The sequence below is a fragment of the Rhinichthys klamathensis genome, unplaced genomic scaffold, assembly GCF_029890125.1.
Source record: "Rhinichthys klamathensis goyatoka isolate OS25496 unplaced genomic scaffold, OSU_Roscu_1.1 h1tg000123l_1, whole genome shotgun sequence".
Taxonomy (NCBI): domain Eukaryota; kingdom Metazoa; phylum Chordata; class Actinopteri; order Cypriniformes; family Leuciscidae; genus Rhinichthys; species Rhinichthys klamathensis.
In genome coordinates, this window is record NW_026606660.1 from 6,284,334 (window position 1) to 6,305,683 (window position 21,350).

At 42.5% G+C, this 21,350-nt stretch overlaps 1 protein-coding gene across 1 annotated transcript; it reads right to left on the reverse strand.

Annotated features, from left to right (window-relative positions):
- Positions 1-115: 115 nt before the first annotated feature.
- gckr (glucokinase (hexokinase 4) regulator) lies at positions 116-20,880 on the reverse strand. The gene is made up of 19 exons (XM_056255822.1): positions 20,764-20,880; positions 20,444-20,599; positions 20,260-20,328; positions 18,486-18,554; positions 18,306-18,379; positions 18,152-18,218; positions 17,739-17,792; positions 11,088-11,182; positions 10,869-10,974; positions 10,603-10,721; positions 6,007-6,105; positions 5,763-5,860; positions 5,550-5,626; positions 5,216-5,312; positions 4,937-5,034; positions 2,498-2,575; positions 2,271-2,444; positions 1,854-1,988; positions 116-309 (listed from the first exon to the last, which is right to left on the reverse strand). The coding sequence occupies exons 1-19, from the start codon at positions 20,776-20,778 to the stop codon at positions 154-156; spliced, it is 1,836 nt and encodes a 611-aa protein (XP_056111797.1). The 5' UTR covers positions 20,779-20,880; the 3' UTR covers positions 116-153.
- Between the last annotated feature and the right edge of the window lie 470 nt (positions 20,881-21,350).

Sequence of the window (21,350 nt, forward strand, 5' to 3'; positions counted from 1 at the left end):
TATCTTAAAAAATGGCCCTTCATTGTGAGAATGCATCATTTCGAATCATAGGATAAAGTAAACAATTTTGTAGGTAAACCTCACAGAAAAGAATCTGGATCAAGTTTTCTGCAAAGTATATATGAAACCATACATAATTGTAACATTTCTGCATCATTTTATCGTGTGTTCAGTCCACAGTGCTCTTGTTTTTGAGGAGTTGAGGCAGGCGCTCACTGCATCTCGAATTACAGGATGACAGTCCAAATGACGCTGTGCCTCAGCATGAGTGCAGCCACTCTGGATCATCACCAGTGCAGTCGGGACCACCTGCCAGTGCAGGACATACCAGGTATAACAGTTAAATCTGCCTTTATAAATAACACATTGCTTTTATAATAATAATCTATATTCTCCAATCATTTAATATGCAAAGACAACTAAGCCATTCGGAGCAAAAGTGTAAACAATGTGGTTCCATCAAACCTCTGCTCTACTCAACCAGTGGTGTACGTTTGGGGCGGGGCTATTTGTTTGGCTGGCAATAGTATGTGGGAAAGCTGTTTGAAAACAATTTTTCAAATGTTTTGCAACTCTGCATTAATCACTCGATGTCACCATGTTGATGTCTTGTTGGTTGTTTGTACCCAGACAACAGTAAAGGTGATTATCCTGGCAGCAACAGAGTGTCGGCTCAGATCCGGCCCACATCTGGTACACATGGATTCCACACGGCCCGGATGTGGGCCGGATCTGGGCCGACACTATGTTGCTGCCTGGATAATCACCTTTACTGTATACTGTATGCAGTTTCTTCAAGGCCACTGAAATGACTGAAAAAAATCATAATTTGAGTGTCGAACACCAGTGACCCATTCCAAATTTACCCTATTACTTTGTCAGCACACATTACTAGTCTAGTGGTAAACAATTAACCCCTGGAGTGAAAGTTCATACATAGAAAAAAATAGTTTGTCGTGATAAATCAAAATCTGAAAAATGTATGCAAATGTTTCAGATTTTGATTAATCACTACAAACAACTTCTCTGCTCTGAAATGGTTTTCCTTCTCTGATGACGTCAGTTTGACAGCTTGGGTTGAGTATCCTTAAAAGGATAGTTCACCCAAAAATGAAAATTAACCCATGATTTACTCACCCTCAAGTCATCCTAGGTGTATATGACATTCTTCTTTCAGACAAATACAATCAGAGTTATATTAAAAAATGTCCTGGCTCTTCCCAGCTTTATAATGGCTTTTCTTACACAAACGCATCGCTTCGCTTCAGAAGGCCTTTATCAACCCGCCGGAGCCATTTGGAGCACTTTTATGATGGATAGATGCACTTTCATGATGGATAGATGCACTTTTATGGACTTCAAAACAGAAACAGCAATTCACTGCCATTATAAAGCTTGGAAGAGCCAGGACATTTTTTAATATAACTCCGATTGTATTTGTCTGAAAGAAGAATGTCGAATGGATGACTTGAGGGTGAGTAAATCATGGGCTAATTTTCATTTTTGGGTGAACTATCCCTTTAACCACTCCCCTCCAACCGCCAGTCTGCTATGAGCGAGGGATGGAGGTGCGCTAAAGTAAAACCCCGCCCTCTATTCAATATTCCGTTTCACTTAGAAATACGTCAACACTGAAGTAAAGTCGGTTGCAACTTCCGTTTCACTTGGACTTTAACGTTAACAAATGTTAACTAATAGGACTTTATTGTAAAATGTTACCTACTATTCTTTGTTTGTGTAAAAAAAATTTTTTTTAAAGTAAGCGTTAGGCTATGTAACCTGACTGTTTTTTTTTATCTTTAAAACTTCTGTCTGCCTCCACAGATGTCCAAGATAAATAAACCAGTTCTTACTCGCTCCCGTTTGTTAGCTGCATCAGTGTGTGTGTGGACATCTGCTGCTGTCATGTCTTCAGTCAGATCATCTGTGCTGTAGACGGCTCTCAGTAGAGCACTTTCACACTCGGTTTTGGAGCAGCCTGTGAACCGCTGACAGTGATGGTGTATAATTAAATGACCATGCAGAAAGCACACAAAGGGCTCATATTACAGTTCCAGCTCAATAACTTTTCAAAACTGAAAGACAGACAAATGATCTGAAGAAAATATGATTGGCCCATGCATAACTCTTACCATGTCAGGGTTTTGGTGTGTGGTTACCAAGGTATTTTCCAGGTAATAGTTTTAGCATGTTGCATTGTGGTTGCTAGGTCATGACATTCAATATATAGTTTCTTTAAGAGAGCAGTACAGAAAATGCATTACTGATACCTGTAAAATGTTGATGGCTCTCCTGTACAACTTGCTGTTAGTTACTCTGAGATCTATCATGTAATTCATATAGACTTTTCCCTTCAGTACATGAGCTCCTGTGCTGATTGCATTAAGACACAATTTGGTTGAAAGCTCCCAGTGCTGTCTCTGTAAATTAAAGAAGGATTGAAATCTTTACTTATACAGGTTTTACAATATAAGTATGTTAACTAAATATTACTTACCATTACTGAGTTGTCCTTCGCTGAAGAAAAAGGCCATGTGATATTCAGGACCGTTTCAAACATGTGGCAAACTGTTTCCTTAAACAATAAATGTAAGAATATACTTACATGTCAAACAAGCAAATTAATTGTATTAAAAGGGCAAAAAAAAAAAAAAAAGCCACTGTTGAGCAGCAAACAGGTATTTGAAGCTGCTGGAGTCTCAAGAACCTCTCCCTGCAGGCTGGCAGTTGTACATACAGTTGCATTTCAGCCACCCCTAACCAAAGCTCACAAAGAGAAACGTTTACAGTGGGTGTAGAAATACGTGAAGACTCATTTTTAATTAGTGTATTTACTGACTAAGGCTGTGCTGCAATGGATGGTCAGGATGGATGGATTTCTGGACGGTGGGTGAAAAACTGACCAGTTCTTCTGTGCTCTATGTCACTCACAAATCTTTTGAGTTTTGACACTTCGATAATTTATATTCAGTTTTCGCAAATTATTAGTTGTTTTCATCCTTTTGCAAGACATTGCACCATTTCATGCTTTTCATCTTCAGAAAGATCTTTCTTCCTCCCGATGTTGCATGAGGACTGTAATTTGCTCAATAATATTGAACAACCTCTTTAATAGGTTTTCCACTTATCTGAGAAGACCTGGCAAACTACTTAAGTAGTTGGTACTTAGTAGAGAGAGTATTCTTAGTAGTAGAGAGTAACTATAACTACTCTCTGAAATTGATATCTAAAAAGATATGAGAAATAAAACAAACATTTTCTTTGAAAAACTAAAATCTGAATGCTTATTATACTGAAATCCCACTGATCCTGCTTTGTACATATATATATATATATATACTGTATATATATATAAACTTAGTAATAAAGGTTGGAATACATATATTATATATATACACAATGTAAATAAATATATAATATATACACAAAGTAGGATCAGTAGGACAATATATATATATACACTTTATTAGGTACCCCATGCTAGTAACGGGTTGGACCCCCTTTTGCCTTCAGAACTGTCTCAATTCTTCGTGGCATAGATTCAACAAGGTGCTGGAAGCATTCCTCAGGGAGTTTGGTCCATATTGACATGATGGCATCACACAGTTGCCGCAGATTTGTCGGCTGCACATCCATGATGCGAATCTCCCGTTCCACCACATCCCAAAGATGCTCTATTGGGTTGAGATCTGGTGACTGTGGAGGCCATTTTAGTACAGTGAACTCATTGTCATGTTCAAGAAACCAATTTGAAATGATTAGAGCTTTGTGACATGGTGGAAGTAGCCATCAGAGGATGGGTACATGGTGGCCATAAAGGGATGGACATGGTCAGAAACAATGCTCAGGTAGGCCGTGGCATTTAAACGATGCCCAATTGGCACTAAGGGGCCTAAAGTGTGCCAGGAAAACATCCCCCACACCATTACACCACCACCACCAGCCTGCACAGTGGTAACAAGGCATGATGGTTCCATGTTCTCATTTTGTTTACGCCAAATTCTGACTCTAACATCTGAATGTCTCAACAGAAATCGAGACTCATCAGACCAGGCAACATTTTTCCAGTCTTCAACTGTTCAATTTTGGTGAGCTCTTGCAAATTGTAGCCTCTTTTTCCTATTTGTAGTGGAGATGAGTGGTACCCGGTGGAGTCTTCTGCTGTTGTAGCCCATCCGCCTCAAGGTTGTGCGTGTTGTGGCTTCACAAATGCTTTGCTGCATACCTCGGTTGTAACGAGTGGTTATTTCAGTCACTGTTGCCCTTCTATCAGCTCGAACCAGTCTGGCCATTCTCCTCTGACCTCTGGCATCAACAAGGCATTTCCGCCCACAGAACTGCCGCTCACTGGATGTTTTTTCTTTTTCGGACCATTCTCTGTAAACCCTAGAGATGGTTGTGCGTGAAAATCCCAGTAGATTAGCAGTTTCTGAAATACTCAGACCAGCCCTTCTGGCACCAACAATCATGCCACGTTCAAAGTCACTCAAATCAACTTTCTTCCCCATACTGATGCTCGGTTTGAACTGCAGGAGATTGTCTTGACCATGTCTACATGCCTAAATGCACTGAGTTGCCGCCATGTGATTGGCTGCTTAGAAATTAAGTGTTAACGAGCAGTTGGACAGGTGTACCTAATAAAGTGGCCGGTGAGTGTATATAAGTGTCCTACTTTGTGTGTATATATATATATATATATATATATATATATATATATATATATATATAAGTGTCCTACTTTGTGTGTGTGTGTGTGTATATATATATATAGTGTTAAAAGTATTTGCACTCAAAAATAAAATGCAAACGTCCATGCAAATATTACCTGATTACATAAATAGCCCTTAAGCATTTGTAAGAAATGTAGTGGAAGGGAATTTTGGATTCCGGTGAGTTTTTGCTACAGGCAAAATTCCAGCTCACTCATTTTACTCACAGGAATGGTGAATTTCTCAAGGTCATGAGCAATTGCATGCAAATTAGATGTCATTTGCCTTATTTGATTGGCCAGCGCCGTCACCTCATGTAGGTCATCTCGAGAGAGAGAGAGAGAGAGAGAGAGAGAGAGAGAGAGAGAGAGAGAGAGAGAGAGAGAGAGAGAGAGAGAGAGAGAGCATTAAAATATATTTAAAACATATTCAAGGAACTGCTCATATTTTAATTTGACCATAATTGTCGAATGTATTTAAATCGTAATTGTTTCATGTTTGCTCACCATTCACTGTAAACAGAAATAAGATCATGTCATTTTGACTCAGGCTATGTAAGATGGTGTCCACAAAATCCTTGTGACCAATTATGAATTCTGGTCCCTAAAAATAGTTGTTATTATATTAATAGATGTTAATATTATTATAATAAATATTCATATAATATATTACCAATGGTGTCCGATTACTGCAATTGTTTCACCTTTAAAGGGTTCTGTGATATGCATGCAAAAATGCATACAGGTTTTAAACGACATGAGAATGAGTAAATTATGACAATTTTTTTATTTTTGCACAACCTATCCCTTTAAATTGTTTTATCAATTGCTTTGAGCTCACCAAACATGATAGATCTCCTTCTTTGTTTTTCATTTCGCTGAAACCGTTGTTGATGAAACCTCTGATGTCACCAAAATCTGAAAAATTAAATGTGGTTCTGGGTTAAAACATTTTCCAATAAAAGTATGCTTGCGCTGTTATTAATTTACCCATGTGTCAAATTAACAAATTGAAATAGCGTATCATATAATAAAATGCCACTGTAAACAGCACCTGCTCCATATGTTGGGATACATTCACTGGCATCAGTCATTCCTATAATGCCAAGAGTTTTCCATCCAAGATAGTACACATGTGCTTTCATTTGAAGGCTGTTGAAACATTTAAAGAAATCAATCATAAGTGAGCCTTTCATTATGATGAAACCTTCATTATTGAGATAAATGCTCCACTTTTCACTACATGCACCTGAAAACTCCAAGGTTTATGTGCTAAAGCAGTGAAATGTTGGTTCTACCTCTCTCCTGCTTTGTGAATAAGGGCTGCAAGGTCATCACTGCGTGAGTAAGTAGTGTCATAAACCATCTCACTCGCTGTGATCCAGGCAGACATATATCTAGATGACACATTTAATTGTAGTACATTACTAATCAGGGGTACACACACACACACACATACATTAATATATGCAATATACTATAGTATACTGAAATATGCTTAATATGTGCAATATATTCACACAAAACAATTTCACCTACTCAGTTCAGTTAGTGCCTTACATTTTTTAAGTATAATCAAATTGACTGTACAAGTTATTTCAACTGTACAATCTATTTTTTTTAAATTATATTATACTGACAAACCCCTTTAATGTCACAAAGTGCCCCTATATTATGTTATTTTAAAGGTTCCTAATTTTGTTTTCCTAGGTTTACATGCACCAAAGGTCAAAACACACTGTCATTTTCTGATATATATATATATATATAATTTTTTATTTTTTTCAAGGCTTGCACCTTATTTTCTATTTCAAGGTTTGCGTTCACGAGCCACCGGGCACTGTTGTTGTGCGAATGAGTGGGCCGGTACACGTTAAGGGTTTTCTGTTAGAACGGTGCCGTGTTAATGATCTTATTAACACTTAGGCCCCTAAGTTAATAATGATCTTTGCAACAGAAGTGAATCAAAACTAACGTTAGCTGGACAATAACTTTATTCTAGAGCTTCTGTAAAGCCAAAACAATCTCTGTTACTTTAATTTCCTATTATCACTGTAAAGCTGCTTTGAAACAGTCCATATTGTTAAAAGTGCTATATAAATGGTGACTTGACTTGACTTATAATATACATTGCACATCACCACATTTTTCAATGATTCTCAAACGACTCGTCGGATGAATCAGTCTCTCTAAACCCCTCCTTTCCACGAGCCTGCTCTGCTATGATTGGTCAGACGGCCCAGTCTGTTACGATTGGTCTACCGCTTACAGAGCTTGTCTGAAGGTATATGACCATACCATAAATTAAGCGTAGCGTCAGTTCTGGCAGGTCACATTAGTCAAGCTTGCATCAGCTGACTCTCAGCTGATCCACGTCTACCTACAACACCTTTCACTGTACATGTGCTCCTTCTGTATTATCAGCTGCTATCGCGTTTCTCAGGAGCTAATTACCCTCCTCCATCTCCAGCTCCTACTCTCGCCAGTCAGTAGTTGGCATTCTGATTCCCCTTGAATCAGAATAAATTCTCGAATTATGTTGTACTTTAAAATCTTGAATGATTTCCATTACACGAGAGTAGATGTTAAAACTTCATGCTGATTTGTACTCGGCTTTCGCCAAGATAAGCACAAACTAAGACGTAGCTTTACAGTAACCTATGCTTCTCCATCAATTTACATATGGTGATGTGAATCTCCTTCTGTCCGGCGTTAACGGCTGCAGTGTACTTGGCGCGTCAGCACACACAACGGCTGCAACTACAGTGTGGTCTCCCCAGTGGACCAGCACTACAACCGTCTGGATTGAGCCGAGTAGGGGACATCTCTAGGGTCTTCAAGTGGGCACCTTCCGTCCTCAGTGTTTCGTCGACTAGCCCATGACACCTCAAGAGGGCTCGACAGTGACTCTGGCGTCCCAGAGTCACCCCCCTCCGTCCCCCACTCAACTCAGCCCAGCTTACTGACCTCTACATCCCTCCTGCTGCTGAGACCTAACCACAATCTCTCCGCAACCCAACCATACGCGCCAACCTGTTTGACTAAGGCTGTCGAGCCCCACTGTCTTCGTTAAAGTAGGTTCAGTGGGAACGGTTCCGTATGGCATACTACCTACCGCAAAACACAATATCTGCCCAAACACCAACCCTCATTCATGCAATATACACAGGAACGTAATAACTGTAATTACTATGCAAGCTATACAAATAAAACAACAGACTCTTCGAGTTTTTCAAGAATTCTACGAAACCGTAGCGTGGCGGCCTGTACACAGCCAGCTAGAATCTTTCCGTCTCAACCACAGCCAGTTGCTGCTCCTTTCTGCTGCTTCAGATAAGTTCTTTACTGTGCGACGCAACTCTTGGCCACTGAATCCGACGTCTCTGAGGAACCGGGTTGTAGAGTGCGCAACAAATCCTCGACAACCCACTTCCACTGGATAAACCTGGACTCTCCATCCTCGCTGTTCTGCTTCAGTGGCCAGATGAGCATACCGCAGTTTCTTCCTCTCATATGCCTCATCTACCGCATCCTCCCATGGCACTGTTAACTCTATCAGTTGAACAATGTGTGCTGATCCAGACCACAAAACAATATCTGGTCGTAGGTTAGTGGTGGCTAACATCAAGATCAGCCAGCAGCTTCCAGTCCCTAGCAGCTTCCAGTTGTCCTGGGCGAGAATTGGTTTTAACACCTTTTCTTGGTGGTTCCTCGCCTGGGTGGAGGAATATTGTCTTCTGTGTGTAATGTTTTGCTAGAACAGGTGGCAACTTATTGGTCATGTTGCGCTTGCCTTCCAATGCTAAAGCCAAACATCACAGTACTTGGTCATGGCGCCAAGTAAACCGACCTTGGCTAAGAGCCACCTTGTGCCTTAAAATGTGCCTTAATGTGGCAGGTGATGAACACAAAGGACAAGAGGGATCCTCTCCTACCCAGAGGTTTAGGTTCTGTGGTGATGGGAGAACATCATATGTTGACCTAATAAGGAAACTGATCCTACTCTCTTCCATTGACCAAAGGTCTTGCCAGGCCATCTTGCGTTGTTCCACACTCTCCCATCTCATCCACTCTCCCTGCTTGGCCTGGGAAATGGCCTTTATACACATCATCCTCTCCTCCTGCTTTCGCACCTCGTTGACTACCAGCTTCCTCCTTTGAGCTGGGCCTGCCTTGTGCCATTTAGGAGGAGCTAAACTGAGCCCAAAACCCCCTCTTCCATGCTGTACCTGTCCCACGATATCCCCAATTTGAAGGGCAGCCTTTGCCTCTACCACAGATTTCTTTGCTGACCACTTTCTACCAGTTTTTAACACAGGTGCTGCCTCCCTTACACATTTGTCGCGTGACTCTACTAAGGTCATTTCCAGTCTGACCTTGAACTCCTCTTAAGTTCACTTAAAGCGCACTTAAACTCCTCGGTTAAAGCAGAGACTGGCAGCTGCAATATTCCTTTACTATAAAGTCCCACTCTGCTGAGGCAGCATGGAACTCCCAACCATTTCCTAATGTATGAACTTATTAACGCTTCCAGCTTTTCCACTGTTGTCAAAGAAACCTCGTACACAGTCAGTGGCCAGTGGCCACAGCAACCTCGGCAGTAGACCAAACTGAAAGCACCAGAGTTTTAGTTTGCCTGGTAGAGCACAGCTGTTTATGCTCTTCAACCCTTCCACTGCTTGTCATCTAACTTCTCCCACTCGAACTGTGTCCTTTAGATCCCCATCGTATCCCAAGACTCTTCACTGGCTTCTCAGAAACTGTTGATATCTGCAATACATTCATGTTGGTTCTGTTCTGTTTACCCTAAGGGGGGTTATTGCTGCTCTCCCTGCTCTTATCCATGCTAGGCTGCATGGATGCGCAGGGAGTTCTTGCCCAGAACAGAACCAGACCACCAATCCAAACTGTATGCTAATTGTCAATCGTATTTGACCATAGTGGTCCTGACAGAACTGAACTTCAGCTCAGGAGGCTTCCTCAGTCCTCAGCGATTGTACACACTGTAAAGACAGTAACGATGACGTTGATTTTACCATATCAATCCGAGCACGAGTCCTCGGATTGATATGGCACGCTGCTGAGTTTGAGGTACATTATAGTGAATGTATCGTTACTGTTTTGTGATAGAGGTGATATTGTGACAGAAATGTATTAATTTGTTAGAGGAGAATGCATCAAAAATAATTCAATGTAATGTGGGTGTCACCCGGTGGATATTTTTGGTAAAGAAAGACCAACCTTATGTCTGTATTCTAAAGCATTCGTGAATTGCAACCGTTGCATTTTCATGTCTATGCTCAAAAAGGGGTGACAGTAAAATCGAGAACAAAACTAGTCGAATCTCGTATAACTTATAAAAAAAAGTTCACATTATTAAAGTTAAATTTTTTTGATGATACAAAGTAAAGCAAAAACGTGTTGTCTTGACTTATTGATAGATAGATAGATATATATACAAACAAAATAAGGTTTCACTTTATTTGGATGGTCCCTTTAACACATTCAGTTGACTAAGTAACGTTGCACCTACATTTCTACTAACTCTCACTAGAGTGTTTGTAGAGTATTAGTAGACTGGTAGGGTTAGGGATAGAATAAGTTGACATGTAGTTGCAAAGTTACCTATAGTCAGTAGAGTGTCTGTTGGAGGAGCATCACAATAAAGAGTTAGCAGATATTAAGCAGACAGTCTACTAACACTCTAATGAGAGTTAGTTGACATGTAGTTGCAAAGTTACTTATAGTCAACAGAATGTTCAAAAGGGACCATCAAAATAAAGTGTTACCCAAAATAATACTGTACATATTTTAATATTTTTATGTTATTATTATACATATTTTGATATGATTGTGTACATGAAATTAAAACGCAACTGAAATTGAAAACATACTCAGGTGTCATCATCTTGTCTCTAAATGCAGCTTCATGTCCGGCCAGAAGAACAGTTTCCAGAATGATTTTTGTTGCACTGCCTCCTTTCATCCTGGACGATCCGCTGATGGCCTCAGCCTAAAGAGAAAGCAGAGGTTCTTCAACTACGACAACAGCATCATTACTGCTCATGACGGGCGGAAGCTCCTTAAACAGCAGTAAGAACATTGATATTTATTGTTTATGTGTTCATTTAAATAATTATGTCAATGCAATTTCTCAAACCCCCAACACAGGATTTAGCACGTATGCTTTTTTATGTCTCTGCTCTGCCGCCATCCTCTCGGCAACATCTTTAAAGTGAAATGAACAGTCCTGCATTTGCTCACTCCTGTAAGGATGGCACGAGTGTTAGCAATCTGTTGTTGTTCTTGCATTAAAAAATGTTTATTATAAGTTTGTAATAAACAGAAAGGCATTTGTTTTTGTCTTGATTAGCCTTACCTCGCCATATGTACGGGATTGAATCCCAGAAGCACTGGGGTGAAGATGTCTAAGTGGTTCAGACAAAAATCCAGTTGCCCAGCAACAAATGGTGCCTTTGAAATAGAAGAGCATCATGAAGCACACTCACAGGTTACCTGCAGGTTGCTTTGATATGAGCATGCATTATAGGGTTGGGTGTTGTTTGAATTTTAGTGATTCCGATTCTTCTTATACTGTAAATTCCGATTCTTATCGATTCCTAGTTTTGATTCCAATAAGTAAAAAAAAAAAAAAAGTCTTTTTGCAAAACATTTAGTTGCAGCTGAATTCCATGAACAAAAACAGGCTAAAGAACTTTTCCACAAGGAACGTTTGCCTATGGTTTTAAACAAAAATACCACAGAAAAAAATTATGAACTACCGGTAATATAAATTTCAAGCATTATTAAAGGACAAGCAAACCGTCACGGGACGTGGTGGAGGACACACGAGGAAGACGACCAGTGTCACAACACACATCTTAATACAAACAAGAACGGACAAGGAATGAGGGAGAACACAGGGTTTAAATACACAGGGAACAGATTAGGGAAACAAGACACAGCTGGGGCAAATTAACTCAACACAGGTGAAGACACTGACAACTAACAAGGAGCGGGAAAACTGGGACACTGGACTGAACCAAAAACACTAAACAGGGGGAAACACAGGACATACATGTAACAGAACGCCCCCTCCGGAAAAGGTGCGTCCTCACGCCGTATTACATCAATAGGGGTGGGGGGGTGGGCGCCCTGGAGGCTGATGAGGGCGTGGACTATCTGGAGTAGGAAGCCTCCAGGGCGGAGCAGGCTGTGCAGGTGGCCAGGGTGGAGCAGGCTGTGCAGGCGGCCAGGCTGGAGCGAGCCCATCGGGCGGCCATGGCGGAGAGGACCCTTCGGGCGGCCACGGTGGTGAAGACCCCTCGGGAGGCCACGGCGGTGAAGACCCCTCGGGAGGCCACGGCGGTGAAGACCCCTCGGGAGGCCACGGCGGTGAAGACCCCTCGGGAGGCCATGGCGGAGACGCCCCTTCGGGTGATCATGGCGGAGGCCTATAGCCCCCCCAAAAAAAATTCTTGGGGAGAGTGACAGGCTCTGGGGCAGACGGGACGTGAACAGTCTCTGGCTGGGCAGACGGGACGTGAACAGTCTCTGGCTGGGCAGACGGGACGTGAACAGTCTCTGGCTGGGCAGACGGGACGTGAACAGTCTCTGGCTGGCCCGACGTGACGTGAGGGCTCTGGACTGGACAGAACCAGTGATGAAGGCGGTTCTGTACTGAACTGGACCAATGGCGAAGAGAGCTTTGAGCTGGGCAGGTCCAGCGGCGAAGACGGCTCTGGACTGGACAGTACCAGCGGCGAAGAGGGCTCTCGGCTGGACAGGACCAGCGGCAAAGAGGGCTCTGGGCTGGGCAGGTCCAGCGGCGAGGACGGCTCTGGGCTGGACAGGACCAGCGGCGAAAAGGGCTTTGAGCTGGGCAGGTTCAGCGGCGAAGAGGGCTCTGGGCTGGACAGGACCAGCGGTGAAGACGGCTCTGGGCTGGACAGGACCAGCGGCGAAGAGGGCTTTGAGCTGGGCAGGACCAGCAGCGAAGAGGGCTCTATGCTAGACAGGACCAGCGGCGGAGAGGGCTTTGAGCTGGGCAGGACCAGCGGCGAAGAGGGCTTTGAGCTGGGCAGGACCAGCGGCGAAGGCCCTGTGCTGGACGGGACCAGCGGTTCGTGTGGCCTTTAATGGAGGATCTGCCTGGCTGGACACCAGCCCTTGGCATCCATAGACAGACCTGATAGAGGCTCGGCAGGACAAGACTCAGGGCCCACAGTGAAAAGGGATCCGTTATTTTTAAGCACCCACTCCACATACGCCTCAAAGTTCTCTCGAGGTCCCACACCGGGCAGGCGTGCCTTAGTCTCTGCATTGAGGCCAGTATGGAAAAAAACACTCAATGAGCGATCGGGGAAGGAGCTAAGGCACGCCAGGTCGAGATAAGCCGCGGTGTGGGCCTCGAGAGATTGCTGGCCTTGTTCCAGCAAAATCAGCTGCGTCGTAGCATTCATAGTTGGTGTGGTCCATTCTTCTGTCACGGGACGTGGTGGAGGACACACGAGGAAGACGACCAGGAACAGGAGAACAGGAATTTATTTAAACAAAACTTAGGAGTCACAACACACATCTTAATACAAACAAGAACGGACAAGGAATGAGGGAGAACACAGGGTTTAAATACACAGGGAACAGATTAGGGAAACAAGACACAGCTGGGGCAAATTAACTCAACACAGGTGAAGACACTGACAACTAACAAGGAGCGGGAAAACTGGGACACTGGACTGAACCAAAAACACTAAACAGGGGGAAACACAGGACATACATGTAACACAAACACACAGTAATTAAATAAGAACAAAAAAAAAAAGCAGTAATAGCACAAACAAATTAAATAAACAATTTTTTTTAAGTGTTTTTTTTGGATTTGTAGGTATAGGTCTATATGGAAGCTTGTTTCCGCCACTGAATAAAAAAAATAATAGTAATAATTGCGAGATATGAAGTCAGAATTGTGAGAAATAAAGTCGCAATTGCGAGACATAAAGTCGCAATTCTGAGAAATAAAGTCGCAATTGCGAGATATAAAGTCGCAATTATGAGAAATAAAGTCGCAATTGCGAGATATAAAGTCGCAATTATGAGAAATAAAGTCGCAATTGCGCAAAAAAAAGACAGAATTGCGACTTTTTATCTCACAATTCTGACTTTTTTCTCATAATTGCGAGTTTACATCTCGCAATTCTGACTTTATAACACATAATTGCGAGTTTATATCTCGAAATTCTGACATCTTTTCTCAGAATTGTGAGATATAAACTCGCAATTGTGAGTTATCAGGCCAATTCTAAGGGGGAAAAAAGACTAACTTTTTCCCCCTCAGAATAGTTTATATCTCACAATTCTGACTTTACAACACACAATTTCGACTTTATATCACGCAATTTCGACTTTATATCTCGCAATTCTGACTTTATAACACGCAATTGCGATTTTATATCACGCAATTCTGACTTTATATCTCGCAATTGTGAGAAAAAAACTCAGAATTGTGAGATAAAAAGTCGCAATTACCTTTTTTATTTTTCAGTCTGTGGCAGAAACTGTCATGATTCTGCCATCAGGTCTGTGAGTTCTAGTATTTTGGCAGGATCATGACAGACCCATGTTCTGTGTGCAAGCACATGGCCTTGTGTTTTGGTCATGTGCTTGTGTTGTCTCGTCTCGTTACCCCGCCCCCTTGTTATCCTGATTCTGTCATTAGTGTTTCACCCGTGTCACCTGTTATGTTTGATTAGTCTTCCTATTTAATCCCCTTGTGTTTGCTGTCTTGTGTCGGTTCATTGTTATATGTTGATCGTGAGTACCCTGTGTACATCTAGTCATTGTTAGCATCTCTTGAAGACTTGTTTGTTTTCTTGTTCATTTGTTTCCCAGTTTAGTCTAGTCAGTCTGGTATTCTGTGTTCCATCTGTTTTGCCCCCTCATGGGTTTTGTTTTCCTGTTTTTGTCATTAAACCGTGTCTTATTTTATACTGTCTGCGTTTGGGTTCATCTCCGTGTCTCACCGTGACAGAATGAACCGACCTATTCTGAACCCAGCGGACAGTATGTCATCCCCACTAAGACAACAATCAGCTGACCAGGAACTATGGTGGCAGTCAGCTATCAACGACAGCAAGTTGGGCAAGCTTCCTTTCCCTCCCCAGGGAGAGAGGTCCCTGAGAGGATATGCTCAGGCCGTGGAGGCAAAGAGAAATTTTTTACCGGAGAGCCTGGTTAACCGTTACCTCATCGCGGGTCTCAAAGTTCCTCCACCTCTGGCGGAACGGGAGAGGCTGGCCCACCGCCCGTTCCGGGACATGGTGGACTGCTTGGTTCGTCGGGAGTCACAGGGTCCCATGGTGTCGTCACCTCCTGCCTGTCTGCCGGTGATCCCGGAGGATCTGAGGTTAGGCTTCGTGAGGCTTGGAGAACAGACTCGTCCCAGTTCGACTCCCGAGGCATCATCGGCTCCGCGAATCAGGGGGAAGAAGAGGAGGAGACCTGTGTCTGCCCAGCCAGAGCCAGTTCACGCCCCGTCTGTCCAGCTAGAGACTGTTCACGCCCCGTCTGTCCAGCTAGAGACTGTTCACGCCCCGTCTGCCTTCCTGAGCTGGGACTATCTGGAGCGTCTGGCTCGGATCTTAGAGAGGCCGGTGTTTCGGAGCTGAACCCAGTGCCCGTTCCAGAGCCCTTAAGGAGGGGGTACTGTCATCCAGAGGCCGCTACGGCAAGCGCTGTTCCAGAGGCCGCTACGGCAAGCGCTGTTCCAGAGGCCGCTACGGCAAGCGCTGTTCCAGAGTCGGTCGCCGTGAGCGCGGCACCCAGTCCTGTCCCGTCACCAACCATGTTCCCTGTCAGAAGTCCCCGGACTGTCTCCTCGTGTGTCCCTGTCTCTACTGCCCCCGGACTCCCGTTTGTTTCCCCCGTCATGGTTCAACCTAGGGCTGTTTCTCCTTCTACTCACACCACTCCACCCAAGTCCGTTCGGGTCCCCCGTCCTAAGCCCACACCCTGTAGTTCCAAGATCACCGTCCCGCCCACCCACCCTGGACTCTCGCTCAAAGACTCTGTTGTCCCTCCGCCTCCCCTTCCTTGTTTATTTTTTCTGATGTTTCACCCCAACCCGGTCATTGTTCACGCTTGTATGCCCCTGTTATTATTTGTCATGTTTTGTTGGGTCTGGTCTATGTCTCTGTCAGTCTTGTCCTGCGTTTAATGTCTCCTTGGGGAGCGTCTGGTAGCCGCTCTTTAAGGAGGGGGTACTGTCATGATTCTGCCATCAGGTCTGTGAGTTCTAGTATTTTGGCAGGATCATGACAGACCCATGTTCTGTGTGCAAGCACATGGCCTTGTGTTTTGGTCATGTGCTTGTGTTGTCTCGTCTCGTTACCCCGCCCCCTTGTTATCCTGATTCTGTCATTAGTGTTTCACCCGTGTCACCTGTTATGTTTGATAGTCTTCCTATTTAATCCCCTTGTGTTTGCTGTCTTGTGTCGGTTCATTGTTATATGTTGATCGTGAGTACCCTGTGTATGTTGATCGTGAGTACCCTGTGAACATCTAGTCATTGTTAGCATCTCTTGAAGACTTGTTTGTTTTCTTGTTCATTTGTTTCCCAGTCTAGTCAGTCTGGTATTCTGTGTTCCATCTGTTTTGCCCCCTCATGGGTTTTGTTTTCCTGTTTTTGTCATTAAACCGTGTCTTATTTTATACTGTCTGCGTTTGGGTTCATCTCCGTGTCTCACCATGACAGAAACAAGCTTCCATAGGTCTAGGCCTATTCGGGTTAAAGAAACTGTAATAGAATTTAAAATAACACTGCCCTTTATAAATAAGATATACATTACAAATATAGTAACAAAAGCTGTTCAGTCAAGAACAGATCATTTTCAGTCAAGCGCAGAGAACCTCCCCTTCAGGCTGTCCTGTCTCCTCGAAGGTCACAGGCAGCCCTTGGTAAAGCATCAACTACCTTGATGCTCGACCTTTCGAAGGCGAACCGTAGGTCTATCGCCGCAATCTTGATTTTTTCAACACATGCACTCCACTGTACCTGGGTGGGCGCCTGAAGAATTGAATTGTGAACAGGCCACCTTGGGAGATGGGGGTGTAACCCCTCCACCCGGGTCCTACTCGCCCCGCTCTGTGTGGGCCTCGAACCCGGGTCTCCGGCGAGAGAGTCAGGTGCTCTAACAAGGAGGCTAAAGACTGCAGCCTATTGAGATCAGAGGAGTGAGGTTTACTCGCACAGAGACTACTAGCTGGCCTTTATTACAGGGGCATTTAGAAAGTGCACTTTCTCTGAATCCCTCATCTCAGCAAGTTTGAGCCAAGAGTAACGTGGACATCGCTCAACCAAGAGCCTGCGCCGTCACCTTCGTAGCCCGGAGAGGCCCGGTCCCAACTGGCACCCTAAGTAGGCCTTCTTGCGGTCTTCCTACGAGTCCGCACTTTCGTGACGTAACGCCGCTTTAACAATTGAACTGATTTTTTTGGTTTTACAGTGTGGGAAAGCACGGCTGTCAACTCTGCGTCAGCCTCAGACTGCGCTATCACACCCAAAGGGCAGCACAGAGGAGTTATCCACGTCAGAAGATAGAAGCCCGCCCTCCAATGCTGCAAGTGACACTTCATCTTCCTCTCGAGCCCCAAATGAGAAATGAAGCTTGGCCAAATCGAGCCAAACTCATCCAAAAACTGTCCCGGGGGGACTGATCGTGCTGAGGAATGAGAGGCTTGTGGGTACTGGCCCGGCGGCAGCTCTCCTCAGATCGCCTTCAGCGCTCACCACCGAGGCCTTTCACCCAGAGGACAGGAGTCAGGCGAGGTACTCTCAGCCTCTTGAAGAAGTGCGAGAGCCGTGACCAACTATATCTTTATTGTTATCATTAGTTATCGCTAATAGTTGGTGTAAACTATCGGATTTTAAGTTATAATTCATTCGACGAATCTACAAATGGGGAGATTGTTTATTTGAATTTCTATTGTCTTTCACTGCTAAATGGAATGTGATTTGAGAAAACAGACTTCATACCGACATGCCACAGGATATTCCAATGAACAGCACGTCCTTCTTTCCTGCACAAACCTGTTTAGAGAATTTAGAATATTTCGAGAAGTTATTTAATTGTGTCATAAATATTGTTTTTGTTAAGTCAAGCATCACTATTAATATCATTATTCAAATACAAATACAAATGATTTAATATCTAAAAGTAACGTACCTCACTTACTTTTATAATCGATTAGACTTGATTGTCAACTAACAGATGGTGATCAATGGGTGAAAAAAAAAAAATACTTATATTGAAGGAGGGATGGAGGTGGGCAATTTTGACAATGAAAATGTGAAAGAATAGCCTATTGTCTCACCACAGGGAAACTGATTAATTACTATGGTAAAGCTGCATTGCATTGTTTGTGTTCGCTCTCTGCTCCTGCGCTCACCTTCTCCAGCATGCGAGCTCCGAGCCCCGGGTCGTCCTCTGGAGCCTCCTGTGATGTCAGCAGGGCCCTTTAAAAACAGAGAGCTGAAATACTGCAGTGTCACGCTGGAGTCTCTTCTTATGCATCAAACTGATGCATCAGACTGTTTATTCACCTGTCACCTCCAGCCATGATGTACGAACAGATCTGTTTCTGTCTTTGGGCCTTCAACATCTCATTAAAGGACGTCTGAGGTGATAGAAAATAGAAATTGATTATGACGAATATACATTATAAAGTAATTTAACACGGTGAGGAAAATGTCAGATCAATAAATCTTTCTTAAACTCTATACCATCAAAAGAAATGCGATACGGCCTGATGTTCCACAACCACTTAATACAATCAAACTCTCCTCTGGATCCTGCAAAGACAAATCAGTTATGATGTTTTAATATTGTTAAAGAAAATTTCTTAAATTAATAATGAAAAAAAAAAAAAAAAAGTGAAATATGTACAGTGCCTTACGAAAGTATTTCATATTTAAGCATTTTTCACATTTTATGATACTGCCTTATGTTAAACTGCTTTAAATTACCTTTTTTTCACATCAATCTACACTCCATATCGCATAATGAAGAAGAAAAAGAAGATTTGTGACAACTTTGCCAGTAAAAAAATAAATTAAAAAAACTGAAACTGAAACAATAGGCCTACATTGCATAAGTATTAAAACCCTTAACTCAGTACTTAGTTAAAGTACCTTTACAGCCTCAAGTCTTTTTGGGTAAGATTTGCCAAGCTTTGCACATCTGCATTTGGGGATTTTCTGCCATTCTTCTACAGATCCTCTCAAGCTCTGTCAGGTTGGATGAGGACGGTCATTTTCAGGTTTCTCCAGAGATGTTCGATTGGGTTCAAGCCCAGAATCTGGCTGGGTCACTCAAGGACATTAACAGAGTTGTCCATAAGCCTAGCATTGTCTTAGCTGTGCGCTTAGGGTCGTTGTCCTGTTAGAAGGTGAACCTTCTGCCCAGTCCGAGGCTCTGAATGCTCTGGACCAGGTTTTCATTTAGGATATCTCTATAGTTTGCTGTGTTGAGCTTTTCTTCTACCCTGACAAGCCCCCCAGTCCCTGCCGCTGAAAAACACACATGATGCTGCTACCACCACTTTACTGTTGGGATGGAGTTGTGCAGGTGATGAGCAGTGCCTGCTTTCCTCCATACATGATGCTTCGAACTGAGCTTCAGCAGAACTTTAGGTGCTTATTTGCAAATTTCCGGTGGGTTTTCATGTCTTCACAGAGGAGAGGTTTGAGTCTGGCCACTCTGCCATAAAGAGTGTTACAGTGATGTCCTTCTCAAAGTTTCTCCCGTCTGCATATATGATCATGGAGCTCAACCAGAGTTACCATCAGCTTCTTGGTCACCTCTCTAAGCAAAGCCCTTCTCTATCGATTGCTCAGTTTGCAATATGTCGATTTGCTCAGCTCTAGGAAGAGTCCTGGTTGTTCCAAACTTTTTCCATTGCGGATTATGGAGGATACATGCTTCTGTGAACCTTCAATACAGCAGATTTGTTTTTTTTTTGTAGTCTTCCCCAGATCTGTCTTGACACCATCCTGTCTCTGAGCTCTACAGGCAGTTCTTTTGACCTCATGGTTTGGTTTTTGCTCTGATATACATTTTCATACCCATTCAATTGAATTTGCCACAGATTACCGGTAACTCCACTCGAAGTGTAGTAACATCTCAAAGATGATCCAGTGAAATTGGAGCTACATTTCAAGTGTCCCCGAAAAGGGTATGAATACTTATGCAATAGAATTATTTCCCTTTTTTATTTTTAATAAATTTCGAAAGGTATCACAAATCTGTTTTTAGCTTTGACGTCATGGTGTATGGAATGTAGATATAGAAAATGTAAAGCAGGTTTTAGGATATATTGTGAAAAAAAATTAAGGGGTGCAAATACTTTTGCAAGGCACTGTACATAAATATTAGTGCTGGCTAACGGTTAATCACATCCAAAATACAAGTTTATGTTTACATAATATATGTGTGTGTACTGTGTATAATTATTATGTATATATAAATACAAACACAAAAATATAAATAAATACTGACCCTCAGAATCATTTCAACCCTCTTTGCAACATCCACCATCGTTTGGATGACAGGTAAACTATACAGTGTCTAAATAACAAAATGCACAGGTCAGCATTGTATGGGAAACTCTTGTTAGGAGCGTAACGACTTAAGAAAGCACAATTATTCTTCACATATCCTGTTTACACCCGATAGGCCAAACCTGATAAAATGGGTCATGATTTATTTTTTTCTCAAAAATCTCAGCGTCGCATCGTTTCAGTATTTGCACCATCTGTTTGCTGTGCGCTCTGTCGATATCTCTGCTGATGGGGTTGCTTTTCTCTGTCACGGGTAGAGAGAGCTCGTAACACGACTGCTGTGTTAGACAGAAAACCGAGCACTTAAGATTACCAGCATCACTCAAGAGCTCCTATAATTACATTTAGGCTTACAAGGGAAAAAGATTTGTTGGTCTATTACCAGCTAAAGGACATTTGAAATGAAAGCACAGACAGTTAACAGTGTTCAGTTTTCACTCACCTTCAAGTGATCCATATTTATCAGACAGTATGAGGACTTCAGCTTTTCAGGGCAAACTATGCACAGTGTAAAAGCATGAAATTCAATGCACTGAGAGGAAAAGCCCTGACAGAGAACAAAGTGAGCATAACAAAGTTCACCAAATGAACTTTGACTCATCAGCTGTAAAAAAAAAAAAAAAAAACTCTAAAAGACGGACATTGACACACACACCAGAATGTTGTTTTTTTCTTTTCAACTGTGTTTGATTACTGCATATAATGATCAGTAGACAAGGCAGTTTTCAATTCTATTCTATTCTATGCTAGTATGGTATATTCAATACTGTATATTCTGGTTATTTCATGTTTATTTTAATTGCACATAGCCTTCTTTTTTCTAATTATTTTATTCATTTTAGGATTTTTATTCACATTTTTGGTTGTGTATTCTTAATCATAGTAGACTATTACATTATTTAATTTACAAATTTGATCAATTTTGTCTTAAAGAATCATGCTTTATATTAAGCATATGTTACAATAAGGTTAATTAGTTAATGTATTTACTAACATGAACTAACAATGAGCAATACATTTGTTACAGTA

Bases quoted from the DNA above. Each gene is read 5' to 3' on its own strand.
- gckr (XM_056255822.1), bottom strand. The intron at 18,219-18,305 runs GTGAATAAACAG...CTGTTTTTAAAG, and splicing joins ATCATGGCTGGAGGTGACAG to GGCCCTGCTGACATCACAGG. The intron at 10,722-10,868 runs GTTTGAGAAATT...CTTTCTCTTTAG, and splicing joins TGCTAAATCCTGTGTTGGGG to GCTGAGGCCATCAGCGGATC.